The sequence below is a fragment of the Lissotriton vulgaris genome, chromosome 12 (assembly GCF_964263255.1).
Source record: "Lissotriton vulgaris chromosome 12, aLisVul1.2, whole genome shotgun sequence".
In the NCBI taxonomy this organism is placed as follows: Eukaryota; Metazoa; Chordata; class Amphibia; order Caudata; family Salamandridae; genus Lissotriton; species Lissotriton vulgaris.
In genome coordinates this window covers 567,963,662-567,981,492 of record NC_141700.1, presented here as the reverse complement: position 1 = coordinate 567,981,492, position 17,831 = coordinate 567,963,662, and the positions used below count along the sequence as shown (strand labels likewise).

General features: G+C 41.8%; 1 protein-coding gene across 1 annotated transcript in view; it reads right to left on the bottom strand.

Annotated features, from left to right (window-relative positions):
* Positions 1–17,831, bottom strand: part of LOC147677757 (intelectin-1-like) — a 47,594-nt gene that overhangs the window by 5,919 nt on the left and 23,844 nt on the right. The window contains exons 3-6 of the mRNA XM_086945397.1: positions 17,084–17,331; positions 10,505–10,663; positions 10,277–10,397; positions 4,746–4,849 (exon numbers count right to left, since the gene is read on the bottom strand). Coding sequence (XP_086801523.1) covers positions 4,746–4,849; positions 10,277–10,397; positions 10,505–10,663; positions 17,084–17,331 — 632 coding nt within the window. The remainder of the gene's footprint in view (positions 1–4,745; positions 4,850–10,276; positions 10,398–10,504; positions 10,664–17,083; positions 17,332–17,831) is intronic.

Sequence of the window (17,831 nt, the reverse complement as noted above, 5' to 3'; positions counted from 1 at the left end):
TGGCCTTAATGTTCACTCTATTAGGGTTCATCTCGCTGCATTGACTGCCTACAGGAAAAGCCCTTCACAGACTTCCTTCTTTCAGATCCCTGTGATCAAAGACTTTTTGGAAGGCTTGAAGAAGGTGTTCCCTCCTGTCAGGCTTCCTTCGCCTTCTTGGGAATTGAATGTGGTGCTGTCCAGTTTGATGAAGGAGCCTTTTGAACCCATTCATAAGGCTTCGTTGCAGCACCTGTCCTGGAAGGTGGCGTTCCTCGTGGCCATTACATCGGCCCACAGGGTGAGTGAAATTCAGGCGTTGTGTTGCAATGAACCGTATACTGTATTTCATGCTGCTAAGGTTGTTATGCGTACTCACCCTAAATTTCTTCCCAAGGTTATTTCTGACTTTCATGTCAATCAAACTATATCTTTGCCTACGTTTTTTCAGAATCCTTCATCTCCAGCGGAAAGGTCCTTACATTACCTGGATGTTCGGAGGGTGTTGAAATTTTATCTGGATAAGACTAAAGATATTCGTAGGTCAGACCAATTGTTTATCAATTACGGATCAGTCAGGACGGGTCTTGCGACCTCTAAGCAGTCCATTTCTAGGTGGATTGTGTCCTGCATACAACTATGTTACCAGAAAGCTAATAAGACCTTAGGGGGTAAGCCTAAGGCTCATTCCACCAGGGGCAAAGCTGCCACGACAGCCTTGCTCCGTAATGTGCCGATTGCAGAAATTTGCAAGGCCGCCACTTGGAAGTCGGTTCATACCTTTGCTAAGCATTACTGTCTGGATGCTGATGCCAGGGCAGATGCTCAGGTGGGACAGGCTTCGCTGCGGAATTTGTTCGCACAATAGTGGTGTTGGTTCTCTTTTCTCCATCGCCTTTTTGGTGTGGGGATGGGCTTGCCATTCTATTCACTAGATTATGACTATACACAGAGATCCCCTACTACAGAAGGAGTAGTTTCTTTTCTGTAACTCCAGTTCTGTAGTAGGGGTATCTCTGTTATAGTCATAAGCGCCCGCCCTCCTCCCCGGTGGAGACAGATGTTCATGTACGGAATGCTACAGGTCTGGCGTGTTACGCCTTCAAAAAGAACTGAAAGTAAGAGAGACCTGCAGGGCATTCTGGGATACTGTGAAGTTCTGGAAAGTTCTCTTAAAGGCACAGTATCCTATTCTGAGCCACATAATGGCAGCCTATGGGGCTTGTCTGTCCATGTCTTCCTCTCTATCATTCAGAGGGGTTTTTGCTGAAGGCAAGGGAAATCTGGACAGGCTTTGCTGTTTTGTGGATTTTTGGTGGAATTTCTAGCTGAAGTACTGGACAGTGTAGCCTTTTTAGGCTGCATTATATGTCTTTAAATTCTCTCTTAAGTGTCTGTGCAGTTCTGCATTTTTTCGACACTTTAGAGATTATTTTTGATTGCTCCGGGGTCCACACACATGGGCGGGACTATTCACTAGATTATGACCATAACAGAGATACCCCTACTACAGAACTGGAGTTACAGAAAAGAAACTACTCCTTCTCCAGCGGGCTCAATGTCTAGCACTGTGCCATCTACCGTATTAATTTATATGCAGGATGCCCTCCATATATACACAATAATACATTAGTTGACAGAGCACAACCCAAACATAGTTACACAACTGATTCAAGTAAGTCAGAGTTTTGTTCAGTAACAATAGCACCACTCCAAAGATGATAAAAAAGATTTATTCGCAGATCTTCACCAATGTTGACACGTAGAGACAGAAAGAACAGCCGACACGTGTTACATCTTGAAAATACTTTTTCAAGGCTCAAAGAGCTATGTTGTGTGCGGTATGGTAAAGCTACTTAAGCTTTTCTGGATGGCGTACTGAGCATGGATATAGTAGTCCAAGCCCCTGTGTTTCACAATAAAAATTAATTAATTATTTAATTGTCCCTCGTGGTGGTATGTTGATTTCCTCCCTCCCCCAACCCAGACCCACCACTCTTACCTGCACGGGCCGCGGCTTCCCATTTGTTATCAAAATAATTGTTACCCATTATGCGGCACGGAAGCAGGGCCGGACTGGGAGCCACAACCGGCCCTGGCAAAGTGCTCGGTTGCCCCCCCTCCCCACTCGGGGTGGGGTTGGAGGTGTCACTGAGCTCTTTGCCGGGGCTCGTTTTTGGCCGATTTTGGTACAGCACCGATTTTGCAGCTATGCTGTAAAAACGGCCCTGTAACAAAAACGGCCCCAGGGGCCCAAAACCGGCCCCCACCCGTGCGGCGCACCGGGGGGATTGCCCGGTGCCCGCTATGGCCAGTCCCGGGCTGCACGGAAGGATGTGGTGTTCCCACCAGAGATGGTATTGATCACTCTCAATCCCTAACAGCCTTCCACAGCATGACATTGGCTATAAATCCATACACCTCTGCCTTTTTCACATGTTTTGCTCACAGGACAGCTTAATGCAGCTGGTGAAGATACTGATAAGTAAATACACCTGAGCTAAATCTTTTTTACACCGGGGTAATCTCCCCTAATTTCTGTCATTTGCATTAAGTTTGTTAAGCTAAATTGCATGAATTATGCCTTTTTGCATAATTAAAGACAGCACAAAAATCCAAATCACTGGAGCAAAGCAACAGCGTGAAAGACTAGAGCGCTTGTGGATGTTTTACGTTGCACTTGGGCATTTGTGTTTTTTTTAATTTTTTTTAAATCTGTTTTTAGTTTTAAAGAACAGAAGAATCAGGAAAATGAAATCAATATAAAATAACAATAAAAAAAAGCTGCATTGAGTCCGTTCTTGCAAATTCACAATAAGCAGTAAGGGAAGGATATACATTATAAAGTTAATTCCCCTGATACGAGCGATTCTGAGTAGGACAACCAGTTTGCCCATATCCTATCATGCTTTTAAGGGCACCCCTGGATTTATAAATGTATTTCTCTGCTACATCAGATAAGTCCATTCCCCTTATCTGTTCAAGAAAAGGCAGAGCTCGTTGATATCACCAGTACTGAGAAATGTCTCTTTTCGCATTAATAAAGCCCACTCTGACCAGAAGTCACCGCGGCTCCCCCCACCAGGTGTCCAGGAGGCCATATAGAATCAACTTCGGTTCCAGGGGAACTGTTCTGTGTATTACATTAGAAAAGGTAGTGCAATGCATGGCCAGTATGTTTGGATGGCAAGACAGTCCCATACCACATGGAAAAAGGACCCCAATGGGTGTCAGCACCACCAACAGTGCGGAGATGTCCCGCACCCCATACTGTGTAGTAGTGAGGGGCTGTAATAGATGCTGTGTCGATATTTTAATTGGATGAGGCAGAGCTCCATCAATATCTTCAGGGATCTAGAGATCATTTTTGCCTCAACCCAGTCCTTGTTGTCCAAAGGGCCTATGTCTCCCTCCCAGCGCTCCTTGAGAGTAGTCATGAGATCCAGAGTTGTGCGATAATGGCTGGACATGCCTTTCTCAACAAGGTGTGAGTCAAGCAGGTGTGCCTCAAGGGGATTAAATTGAGGGAGAGGCTTTAAGGGGTCTAGATAGTCCTTGAGGGCATGTTGCAGCTGCAGGAAGCGATAGACTTGTGATTTATGCATTGTGAAGGTTTGTGAAATCATGAATGTTTTTCACTAAAATTATGTGAAAAGACCTTCAATACACACCACATATTGTGAACATTTTGAAATCAGGGTATACATTTAGTAAAGAAATCACTGGAGATGCGTACAAGTGGGACTGCCGCAAGGAAATAGGTCACCTGTAAATAATTTTTTACTGGAACTGGATCCAGTCTCTTGCAAGACATATTGTGGTAGAGAAAAATATAAACAGTAAAAAATGGTGTGAAATTTCACACCTACACAGTGTAATGTAAAATATTTACATTTTGCAATGTTAACATTTTGAATACTCCTAATTCGTATCGTGCAATAGCTTGCTTGCCATAAGCTCAAGTGATGTACTGTTATTACAGTGTTCAATTGATTAGGAGGAGGGTGGGTTCACACTGCCTCACATCCCTTCACTAAGTTTGCCCAGATGCATCATAGTAAATGCAGTGCATGATAACCCTTAGTGGTCAATTATAAGGTCGGGCGGATCGCCACCGCCCATATGACGGTGGCGATCCGCCCGACAGTATTCCCCGCTCGCCACCCATTTCCCCCATGTCCCCCCCGATTAGGATGGGGGGACCCCGGTGGACAGAAAGGCCGTCCACCGGTTTTCCACCGGTCACACAGGTGACCAGGCGGAAAAGTGGCCTGATATGGTGGCGGTCTCTGCAAGACACCGTCATCCATATTAGAATGCAAGTGGGAAGCAGCCTTTCAATGCCGCCACGGAAAAGCATGTGGGGATCGCAGTTGGGGGCCTGTTGTGGGGCAAATGGGGGGTACCTATGGTACCGCCATGGTGGCGGTCGCATCCTGCTAGGTACAGCGGGACCGTCGCACCTTTAGCGGTTGGTCCCGTTGTCTGTTACGGTGGCAGGAGGACATTGTCCGCCTGCCCGCCATCATAATAGACCCCTTAATTCGGTGTCAGGCTTTAGTTTTTCACCTTTGTTGGTGCAGCCAGTGCAATTAAGTCAAAGCTGTCCCAGCTAAGCAGAACATTTCACATGACATTTCTTTAAACTCTAAAACTGCTGCAACCCTTAAATTCTCATACAATCGAAGGTTTTTACTTTGACCAAATTACTTTGACACAAACTAGGCATGGATCACCCAACATAGCACATCCCCCCAAATACATACGTGTGCAGTGTTACAGCCTGTTACTTTGATTCCAGAACAGAGGGCAAATGAAGCTTTTTCATTGTTGAACACGCAGAACTCAACGAAGCCTCCAACAATTTCCTCTGTTGATATAATAGGCAATGATATCATTAGAGAGATCCACGTTTCAGATAAAAAGCATACATAGGCTCATGGATTCCAGGCTATGGATCAACATACATCTTAACTTGTTATCTACATGTATATTTTCCCTCCAACAACCTGTGATTTTTCCTGTCTTTCAATTTAAGTATCAATATTTTGTAGTGTTTTCACTATTTGGTTGTACATTAGACAACCTATGAGTGTGTTGTGCATCACCTCTATAAATACTGCGGGCAGCTACAAGGTTTTTTGTTTCCTGGTGAAACTTTCTCTCAACTCTACACTTTAATCACAAAGGAAAGCATCCTTTATTATACTCCATAAAAGCCTATTCACAAAGGTAAATTTACACAAGAGTAAATCTGCCCATATAAATGTAACCCTAGACATAGTAATCATTTTACTAAGTTTGGCTTCACCATTTACTGAGTGTAAAGTACTACAAAGTGTTGGCTTTACATAGCTCAGGATATAGAAACAGGGAGTAGATCTAAATATTTATGTATAAAGTTACTCATAGTAACTTTTCACACATAAGTAGAGGTTTCTGCCACCGTGGTAGAGATCTCCCAATGGTAAAGTATCAGATTAAAAAAAAAGCATTGGAAATGCAATAGGTCTCACATTTGCTTGAGTTAGAGCTATTGGTGTTGTAAATAACCTATGAGCTACTCGTGTAAACTGTTGATGTCACACAGGCAGAGTCAAAGGCAGACACCAAAAAAAAAACAAGTTTCGACAGGTGCTGAAAGCATACCTGCGTGTCAGCCACCAAGAGGTGTAGCTTTTAGATATTTTGGTTTGAGGGCATTTTTTTGTCCGAACTGGAGGCCCACCCACGTCTGAGAGCAAGAGGAAACAGGGGTTCCTGTGTCTGTGTTTTATGTCACTATGTGCACATCTGTATTTTGAGTGTGTGCGTTTTGTGTGTGTCATTCTGAGGATGTTGGTTGTATCTTTTTGTTTGCAGATTAGTAGCATTACATGCACAAACTGATAAACATTAACATAAACTGCAAAAATAATGTTTTCAAGCATGTTTGTCTGTGTTTGGTTGTCAGGTATGTATATGTGGTCTGTTTATGTGTGCGTATTTATACTTATACATGCCTTATTTTGTATTTATGTGTGTGTGTGAAAGATTTTTTGTGTGTTAAAGTTTGCGCTTATCGGCTTTTGTGTAGTGTGAGTTTGTGTGGGTTTGGCTATATGTTTGATCTCTGCGACAGTTTTGTGTGCTGGTGCGTTTTCGAGTCTGATGAAGTGCAAGTTTGCACGCATTGTTTGCATTGCATTGTTGTCCTTCCTCTTCCTGGTGATTTAAGGTGGCTGCCATAGCTACATGCAAAATGCTTTGCCTAGCGGCTGACACAAAACACAACTAGCCTCTGTTTTCTCTGCATGATAAAAATAAACATATCCTTTGTGGCTTAGTGAAGAGAGTAACCGACTAACGTGAATACCCGCCCGGGACCTGTTCTTCCATGTTTCTGACCCGGTAGTCTCGTCAAGTACCAAACAGAGGGGCATATTATCAAGCCTGTGCGCTAAAATTATCGCGGCTTTATCGGCCGAAAACGGCCGATAAAGCGGCGATAATGGGCTTGATAATATGCTCTGTGGAATTCCAATCGAAGCCCATGTTAGATGTCTTCACATCTAACATGTGCTTCGATTGGAATTCGATAGAGCATATTATCAAGCCCATTATCGCCGCTTTATCGGCCGTTTTCGGCCGATAAAGCGGCGATAATTTTAGCGCACAGGCTTGATAATATGCCCCAAAATCCTCATAAAATGTCCATGTAACCATTTCCTTGAAAGAAAAGACAAAGCCCAATGGACCTGACTGTTCACCGATGGAACATCTGCCGGTCCCTAAAATTCCCCGATTGTAGGAAATGTTTAGGAAATGTGTTCAGCAGCAAACTTAACAAACTAATTACATGGGCGTAACACACAGTCTCCCACTAAAGAAAGTCTTGATAAATATGAGCAAAAGAATATGAGAATAAATGAAAAAGATTCAGATCAATAATTGGCCATATTTAAATTTGGTAGGCAGAATGCTGTTTGATTGGGATGGCAATGAAATGGAATTCTCCAATTGACCTTCATCAGGCATACCAATTGTGAAGGTTCACAATAGATTTATTTTCCTCCAAAGGGGTCCTGCAGCCTGGAGAAAGCAGGTTTGGCGGAACAAAACAGTAACGGTATGTCCACTATTCCATGGGGGTTTGGTGAACTTGCTTGTCATTTGTATTATATTATATTACTTCTCAAGACAGACCTTTGAAAAAATGTAACTAATGTTTGCATGTCCTGAATATTTTCTGCAAGTGAGTGGGGAAAATGCCTGGGCTTTATATATTGAGAGCATTCACAGTTTCTATGGAAGACCTGTAAAGATTTTATGCTGACAGAAAGGGCATTGGAGGGTCTGCCCCTTTGATGCTATTCGCACGGCAGTTGTGTCTGTTTTATATGTTTTTCTGACAGCCGTATTGGGACCATCTCCACTGTTGGGAAACCCATGCTTGACCTCATCTTCATGAGGCAGAGGAACATTTGGCTGATGCCCCATTTTGCAGTTCCTCTCAATCAACCTGCAAAAAGATCACACACCCGCTACCTCTTCCTCCATAATATAGATTGATGGTTCGCTTCCCTGTAACACATGTATCTTATCATATAGCAAGTGATCCACACAGCTCGGCGAAGTCCCCCCTTTCATGCACCCACAATAAGAGACTGCAGAATAGTTTAGCCTAATTGGAAGCTGCTGCATATGAATGGCACCACCATGTTTCTACTGTTGTTGTGTATGTGGGACCTTTTCATTTTAGAGGAATGCTTTTACTGCTGCAGTGACTCATGTGTACCTGTTCTGTGTCTGACTCAAGCACCAGAACCTTTGCATGATTCCAAATCCAGAATGATTAACTTTGATTGGCCTTGTAGAATTGTAGGTTTCTGGTTCACTAAAAAAGTTTGTTTGTAATAGAAATCAATTCCACAATACCATCAGCATTACTTTCCTGTTTCCCAGTCATATTCATCCCATCAAGAGTGAACATTTGTTGTGTGTAGAACTTTGAGGAATCGGGAGGCATACGAGGGGTACTTGCGCTATATCCCGCCATGGGCATGGTTGATTTGATCTAACTCCCTTTTCCTTCTTCAAAAGGTTGCAATTTCATTGGATTATCATCAAGGTGATGTACCTTGTTCTTCAGTTAGTTTAGAGTTATCTCTGTTATTAAAGGAAATCCTCTTGAGTGGATCCCTGCTGGACAACTTTATTTTGTGGAACATCACATGCTGAGACTGCTCTTTTTCAAGAAGCAATGGAAGGGGACCAGGCTTTCTCTGCACTAGACAGAACCTTTCGGAAAAGCCTTTCTAGGTTGTTCCATGTCTCACTATCAAATGCCTCTGTCAGTCTTGTGAGGTAGGTCTGGGTTTCAGATCCAGTATACATCAGCAAAGTAAACTTTTATTTGGTGTAAGAGTGCTATACAGGATCAACATTCTTACATATTGCACATTCAGATTTCTCCTTTAATATTTGTGGCTTAGTACGTTAGTTTTACAAATTGACATATCAATGATACATTTGAAAACAGATATAGATATATGTACATATGAGTGACAGATATGTAAACCGTAAATGAATTCAATAGAAAATAATGAAGTTATCCTCCTTGAAGATGTTAAAATTGTTGGACTCAAAGGATTTAACTTCTGCATCACTAGGTACCAAAACACAATTTTTAAGGATGTTGAGCACTGCTCCAATATTCCACAAAATCCCAACTCAATCCTGGTTTACTGTATTATACAAAGACAGGGTATTTCTTTTATAAAAGTAATTATTAGCTTGCACTTTAGGTTTTGAGGATTTGTGAGCCAATCAATTTTCCATTTGGTCAAAATTAAGCTGATCTCTGCAGACATTTGGATACAAATAGATATGAAAACGAGTACTCATAAATTAAATATCTACAAACTGATCCAAAACTAGTTTTTAGTATTCGTCTATGTGATGATCTAATGAAACCATGTGACATTTTAATTACAACAGCGAAATCCATGAAAACACAGAATGTTATGTCACACTAAGGGGTGGATTCCGATTCGGGAAACGTATCCGTACGATGATTCGTATTCGTAGCCGTTTCCGTACGAATCGTACAAATCCGTCCGAATCGCGTAGTATGATCTGTAGGTAGAAAATCCGTCCGAATCCGTGCGAACCGTATGAAAAACAAGGGTCAATCCGTACAACATAGACCCTCACATAGAACCGTCGAATCATAAACATGCCGTACGACTTGCCAAGTACGATCCCGACCGGGGACTGAGTACGCGATTCATACGGAAACGTCACGAATAGGCAAATTGTATGGGGAGCCACACAATAACATACGCACCGTACCCCTGAATTCAAGGGGTATACGCAAAGGGTGTACGCACCGTACACCTACGGCCTTGTGGGGTACGAACCGTACCCCTACTCCGTACACCAACATACATGGGGTGTACGCAAAGGGACATACGCACCGTACCCCTGAAATCCAGGGGTGTACTCAACGTACACCGACGCACCATACCCCTGCAATCATTGGGTGTACGCACCGTATCAGGGGGGGTCCATTCCGTACGCATTACGAGGCGAAATCTGCTTTTCCGGACGTTTTCAGCTCCCGTAAAAAAAAGAGTCGTACATAGTGTTGTCGATACGAATCGTACTTGCTGGGTCGTACAAAGCTGCTTCGATCCGTACGGACATCACGTACTGCGTGTTCCGAGTGCGATCCGTACGGATTATTGAGTCGTACGGTCCTTGGTACGATTCGTACGGAGAACTGCATTGGGTGCGCATCGTACTACCTCTTACGTACGGGGAAGGTTCGGCATACGATTCGTATGGGAAAAACGATCCGTACGGAGATTCGGACTGGATTTTACCGAATCGGAATCAGACCCTAAATTTCTCCGCATTTCACATTACTCAATTTTGGACAATTTCTGCTTGTTGGATACATTTTTTGTGAAGTAAAATTCTCAGGAAGGGATATTTCTGTCTGAAGCTTTTTCCTGTCCTTATCTCCCAAGACTGTTTTATGGGAAGTGTAACATCACATGAAAAGAGTCATACATGAAACCAGCATACCACATTTGGCTCTGGAAGTAAAATATCCCAAAATTTACAATTATGCAGTCTCATACGCAGCAAAATTATCCCACCTTCCCTGAATTTTAAGCAATTTCACTTTCTTAAACAACAACCATTTAAGATTAATTGAGGGGTGCTATGAGGAAGGTAATGTAGAGTTAACTGGTCACCAACTTCCATTTGAAGATTTTAAATTTGTTCTGAAAAATTGTTAAACACTTACTTTGACTATGTGGCGAATACAGTTTAGTAGTATTTTCAGCACTGCCAAGGTCATAGATGATTGGAATAGCTGGTCCATTGTTGTTCGGGCAGCTTCCACCATTACTCTTCACTGGATATTTCTACATTAAAGAGAATGCATGCATCTTTAGGTAAACTTGGAGGTGTTTAAAAACATTAGCAGTCATCAAGAGATATTGGAAATTGTATGGTCAATGGCTTTCATTACCTGGTAAAGGGCCCTGAGATTACCACCTTGTGATGCAAAGAATCCAGTCTCTGTGTGGTACCTCAGGAAAGATGCATTCCTCCAGTCTTCCAATGGAGTATCATTTGGCACATGCCAGACCGCCAGATCTTTTCCTTGGATAGCATAGTAGCCAGGGTTCTATAAGGAAAAATAAGGAGCACTGCATGCATAATCGTGAAATATAAAGTCCATCAATAGTTCCACACTTGCACAAATAGGAAAAATGATGATGACTTCTTTGGGGCAAATTGGTTATACACTATCGAATGTTATTTAGATCGCATTGTTTCCTGTAGTAATTAAAAAGTAGTTAAGCATGTTGGAAAGTAAAGTGCCACCTCAATGTTTTGCCTGCCCCTGGTGAGCTGTGCCATGGTCCCTTGGGAAACGTGGAAAAACTATTTTCAGATTTTCCTTTCTGTTAGGAAAAAGAGATTGCGAATGAAATGAAGCAAGGAAAAATGAACCTGCTTAGACAGTTAAAGGATGTAGGTAGTTCAATCATTTATAGGGAAAATGGTGGAAGTCAAAATGAAAGTTTTGCCCACAATGCCCAAGGTCTAGTTTGAGTCCATTTCACAATTGTCCCCAGCGTTGCTAGTAAATCTAGAGCTTTGAATATTTGAATGGGATAAGGTGCACTATAGAGTCAACCTTGGAGTGTCAGCAGGCACTTGATGCAGTAGTGGGATGTGCAATCCCGGGTTTGGTAGCTTAGTAAACTATTGTGCCCACTGTAAGGGCCTGTGTTCAACCTCAAGGTCACAGGTTCAAACCCCAGTGAGTCCCCTCAGCCTTTGATCCTTCTAAGGTGAATAAAATTAGTACCATTGAGTTGGGTAACAATAGACATCCATTATTCAGTGCCAAGATACCCTTGGGTGAGCATGCGCTCTACAAATACACATGTTGTGTTATGTTATCATATTCTTCAGTTCTACAGCAGCGTGGGAAACCAAGCAACGATAAATGGTGACAGAACTGGCAAGCTTCAGCTGTGTACTATACATTGGGTAATTCCTGGATTTATTCAGGGGGAGTCCCCTAAAAGGTTAGGATGAATCAAAAGCTGCTGGTACACTTATTTAGTACACAAGTGTTTAAGGACTTGGCATTAAAAGATGGTCAACTCACTGGCGAACGTCAAGATTATGGTTTTACCATGGAGGGTATTTAAGGTGACAACAACAAAGTTGTGCATTGGTTGTCTAAAGATATGAGACTCTTACGGTGGCATGAATGAATCTGTAGTGAATAATTACAAGGATTAGGTATCTGCAGTTTGTCTGGAGTTTCATGAAGCTAAACAGGAAACTGGAGAAAGAGTTGGAGACAGCTAAAGTGTTAAAGTTAGGGTAGACTACATGGTGGAGGTTGGACTAGAGTAAAGATGAATCTAAGCCACTTCCAGGTTGTGGATGATGAACTTCCTGTGTGTTCCTTTTTAAGACAGTTTTCACACCCGCTTCCAAGTTAGGGCAGATGAAAATGTACCTATTTCCTGTCTGTGGGAAGGATTTGCCTTTTCCACATCCGTAGGATTAGAAAAAGAGAGGAATGGGAGAGAAATACACTGAATAACATGAAATCCTCATTCGTATATGTAAGGAATGAGGAATCATCATCAAATAACTTTATTAGATTTTTGTGAATCATAAAAGTATGCATATTTACAAATATAAAAATACAATTAAAAAACATTTATGAGGAATGAACAAATTCTCTGCAATAATTATTGATATACCAGCAAAACTCAATCAATTTTAAAATTCTCCCAACCTTTGACAGCACAATTTAGACATTTAATTAATTCATAAAAGGACCTACAATAAATATAAAATTTGATTCCTTTCATAATTCATAGCGTTTTCGGATTAAAAGTACTATTCTAATAAAGCTAAGTACTGCACTACAGATTGCATCCGTAGATAATGATCTCAAATTATCAAAGCCCTCCATATAAGAGCAAGGCCGAATGGTCTTCAATAAGGGCTTGATAAAGCATACAAAGAGCAGAACAACATAAAGTGCATTGTGCTCTGTTTGGCCAATCTATTACATGGACAGGGGGTTAGTCTCTCACACCAACCAGCCTGTTTAGGATAGGCCACTAAACATTGCAATGTGCCAAGTCTTAATCTAGGCATCAGAAAACGCGATTGTGCCTGTAGAGTAGAAGACAGGTAAAATTGCTGATGATTTGGCATCCCACCATCCAACAATCCCTGATCCTGGTTAGGCATACTTAATTGAATACGGTATGCATTTTTAATAATCATTTTCCAGTTGTTCTGCATAATTTCTGGATTATTATAATATTCCTAATGTTCAATCCTACAGAAGGTGTTCCTTACATATGATAGCCAAGGGAGTGACATTGCATTGTCCAAGTTCATACAATCCATAAGTATACTCCTAGAGAATATTAAATCTTCTGAGGACCAATTTTTCCCCCATAACATGAGTGGGCCAATATTTATCCTGTCTTTCACACATTCCAGGCCCACCTCATAATGGCAAAATAATGTTGGTGAACTACTAGGAATCATTATTAATCTTTTTAAGAAAGTTTTCTCTAAAATCTGAATCTGGTAGCTCTTATGATCATCCCATACTCCAGCCCCAAAGGTAGCTACACATGGGAACTTCAATTCATATAGAGTTATCATCTCTGCTACAGGCTTATGTCCCAATTTGCAAGCAAAACAGAAAAGCCCCTCTATTATTCCACTGGTCTGTTGGGCCCCTAACATAACAAGGGCATTCCAGTTTAACAACTGTTAAAAACATTACCTAAGTAAGTAAAAATGGGCACCTTCTCAATAATTTTTTCCTTCACCATAAATTTCCTAGTTTTAGTTTTCTTTGGACCACAGACCATAACAAACGATTTACTAAAATGTACTTTAAGGTTCAGAGTTAACATAAAATCAGTAAAAACAGTCAACGCTTTTTGTAGGCTGTTCGCCGTCAGGGTCATTAAAACTGTGTCGTCAGCATATGAAGGCAGGGGGACCAGTATACCATTTATTTTTGGAAAATCCAGTTATTATTTAATCAAAGATGCCTCTAAACCATTTGTGTAAACCATTTGTGTATATAAGGAATAGGAAGGGGGCCGGGATACAGCCCTGGCGAACCCCCTCTGTAGAGGCTATCGGCCTGGTCTTATCTCCTTCTGGTCCACAACTAACCGCTACTGAGGTAGACTTATGCAGCTTGCATAGGAGGGGGATGAGGGGTTCTTCAAAACCCATTTCCCCCATCAAAGTTCATAACTTCTCCCTACTAACAGTGTCAAAAGCACTGCACAAGTCCATGAAGGCCAGGTGAATCGAGACGCCCCTGGCCCTCATGTACTTGCCCATAATGTTAAGTTATCTGGAAATTATAGAGCGCGCGGCTACTCCAAAGAGTGCCCCGGTGCTAAGAGAAGACCACCATAACCACTGACAAACAGATACTCCGAATCACAGTGCAAGAAAATCCTATTGCTGGAAAAGCCACGTCTTCAGATTCCGCCTAAAAGTCAGAAGGTCCGGGATCTGTCGCAGCAAGGGGGGGAGGGTATTCCAGAGTCGGGATGCTCCTACCTGGAAAGATCTTCCTCCTACCCGTGAGAGTCTGATCCTTGGAGTCAAGATCAGGCACTGGGTAGAAGATCTTAAAGAGCGCTGAAGCATGTAAGGCTGAAATCTTTCCCTTAGATATGGGGCCCGATCCCATGGAAAGCCTTGAAAACCAGGACTAAGGCTTTGAAAGAAATTATTTTTTGCACTGGAAGCCAGTGAAGTGAAGACAAGAGATGAGCGGTATGTGTTCTGGGAGTAGTTATGAAAATGGCCCTGGCTGCCATATTCTGAATGATCTGCAAACGACCCAGTAAATACTCAGGGAGTCCTAAATATAAAGAATTGACGTAATCCAGTCTCGATATCACTAAGGCCTGGACAACTGTTTTACGGTGAGAGACTGGTAAAAGTGGGAGGACGTTTTTCAGCATTTTCAAAGTCCTAAAACATGTACCGGCCTCTGATTGGACTTGCACCTTCATAGAGAGTGCAGAATCCAATTTGACCCCCAGATTTTTCAAAGTAGTGACCTCAGCCAATGGGGGGACATGCCTTGTGGCCACCAAGAGTGCCAGGCTTCATGAGGGTGGGAGCCCAAAAAATATGATCTCTGATTTATTAGAGTTGTATTTTAATTGATTACAGTTAAACCACGAAAAGATCTCCTAGAGTCAGTTCTTTATACAGGTCCCATCAAAATCAGAGACAAATTAAGGCACTGTTCATTAGTTCATATCCCCTTTCTAAGACCGTACTGAGTATTAACTATCAATCCTGAGGCGTTTGCCCACGACTCCAATCGTGCTAAAATCACCCTCCCCATGACCTTACAGGTCGCACCTATTAGGGAAATTGGTCTAAAACATGTGGGGTCATTCCTGTTTCCTTTTTTAAAAATTGGTACTACCACTGCTTCCTTCCATGATGATGGAATATGTCCTACTATTACTGCTTTAAAAATGTTAAGTATTAAGGGTGCCCATAGTTGAAGATTGCTTTTAAGTAAATCTAGGGAAACCCCATCTGACCCTGGCGCTTTTAGGGATATGCCCTTAGCTATCCCATCTTCGAACTCACTTAGGGAAAGGGATATACTTAATTAATTGGCAGATTGTGAATTAATAACTGTCTTGTCCCTTTGATCTTGTATTGGGATCCCCCCAGGATTAAACATTTTTAGGAAGTGAGCTTCCCAGGCTTCACCTGTAATGGTCGAATCCATGCTTCTAGCATCATTAGAGAAGAGTGGGGGGTTTATAACCTCCCAAAAACTTTTAGAGTCCTTAAGGGAATTGGCTCTCTCTAGATTTTCCCAGGCTGTCCTTCTTAGTTCGTTTTTCCTTGAGTTAATTACTTTTTTGTAATTCTGTCTAGCTAACTTTACCTGGACCATATCCCGGGGGACCACTTGCAGGGCTTTCCTAAGATCTTTTTGCACCTTGGAGCACTCAGCGTTAAACCATCTAATTTCAGGTGTATCCCGCTTCCTAATTGGAACGAGGAATCATTGTGCCATTTTAATAGACTTAATGGAAGTAACATTCAGCTAGTTACAAAGAGCAGCATCTTATAGTGCTTTCCAAAGAAACTTGCCAGACAGTAGTTTGAGTGTGGTGCCTTTCTCTCTGGACCCTGCTGGCAGACACTGCAGACAGACTTCACTGGTGAGGAAGTTGCTTTGAAGTGCACATTTCAGGGGCTGGGCAATTCATCTAACTTTAAGGATTAAGGAAATGACACTGCCCAGGCCCTCACAGATCTTCAAAAAGCAAATGTGCATTTTTTTAATGTTCACTTAACAGTGGATATGGCCCAATTTCACTGCTGGGAAGGAAAAAAACAGGGGACATTCCTGTTTTTCGGTTTCTGTGTAGGAATTTTGGCAAAGCCCTTCTCCCAGGACGGGATCAAGCAACGTAGAACTTACCATCAGCAGTTGTGTCCACTCTAGAGTTCTTTTTGTATAATTCTCTGTGATGGGGACCTTTTTAGGGACCTTGGAACTAGTCCAGTCACCAGGAACATAATGAGAAGAGCGTGACAAAACCAGAACTGATGCACACCTTGGATGTGAAGGTGGCAGTCAAGGAGGGTAAAATCTGTGCAATGATTGAAAAAGTGAGGAAGTCTTTCTACCCCTTACTGCTGCTACTCACAAAAATGCAGGCACACTCATACACTTGTGCCACTTGCATATACATAAATTCACACTCGCACACTAATTCTCAGTTAACACATGCTCTCAATTTCATTCTCTTGGGTTGGTCATATTAGGTATAAAAACCACAGGATGTTCATTCCTCGTGGGTAATTGAACACCCTAAGACCCAAAATAACTTTTGCAAGATTGGATAAGAGGGAGCTTTCTTTAATAAATCAACATGCCAGTCATCGGTGAAGCTTTTGAGATGGATCACTTACTCCTAAGAGAAGTGTACTCTTTTTCTCAAAGGTGGGTTGAATACAAATGTGTCCCTCAGCAAGACTTTCCAGACCAGAGATACAGCTTCCACATTAGGCCAAAACAACTCAGAACTTGAGTGTAAATTTAGACTCATGATAGGACATAAAAAGAAATACTATACATCAGGCAGGCAAATACCCTAAAAACTCTTGTTTTAGTTGACTCCTTCGACTAACACTATACAAATTTCATTTAATTTTCTGTTTTATACTATATATGCATCAGCTCGAGGGACATTTATTTGGTCTTAAGGCCTCTTTTTGCTGATGATGGCTGGTGGGGTTGAGGGTAAAAGACTGGAGTTGGTTAGTTGCCAGGAAGAATTAATTCATGATAATAGCCATTTAAGGTTTTTCACAACTGGCGTTCCAGTAAATGTCTCTACAGTAATCTGTGACCTGTTCATTTTAAACAATGTTCGTGCCAGCAGCTCCACAGCAACACATCACCAAACACAATCTCATGCACCATTAGGTTTTCCTGAGGGATTGCTAAAGAAGGTTATGTTTTTGAACCATTTACCTTGTAGTCATCACTGGTTGCTCCTTCAGGGGCCCCAAATGTGGCATAGTTCACCCAGTTCCGATCTCCTTCTGGATTTGTAGGGTTGTTGCCCTGCTGGCTGCTCCAGCGATCCCCCACGGTACATTTTCCAGCCATGTTATTTTCATGTACGCTGGCCACCAAGGTCCAGCCACCTCCACTGGTTGTCATGTCGCAGAATGTCTGGTACACCACTCCATTTTCAGTGATGAGTTGGTATAGCCCATCTATTCATAAATAAAACACAGACTACTGTGATATGATGTATGCAAAAAAAAATATATATATTTATATATATGTATATACACACACACACACACATATGTATGTTCATATGTATAAAACTGTTTCCAAGTGCTCATGCAAATAAAAGATGATAGCTTTCCTATTTGATTTTTTTGTTACATTCTACTTTGACATATCGGACATACTAAGAGTTAGCAAGAGTATGAGCCACTGTTAGGTAGAATTATGTATATGACTGTCATAAAAAAAGTTTACCTCAATTTCAAAGAGTAGAATATACTGAATAAAGATGTAACATGGTAGAGTCACATCAAAGTGTATCAAAACATGAGAACAATAAAACTATGACCTACTTCCTAGTCTAATTTATGTATGAGTAATATATGAGGTAAAGCTTTCGAAGAGTACTTATAAAATACCAAAGACACCAGTCACCTTCTTGAGGAAGATGCTTTTGATATTAAACTGCTAGAAAGGATAT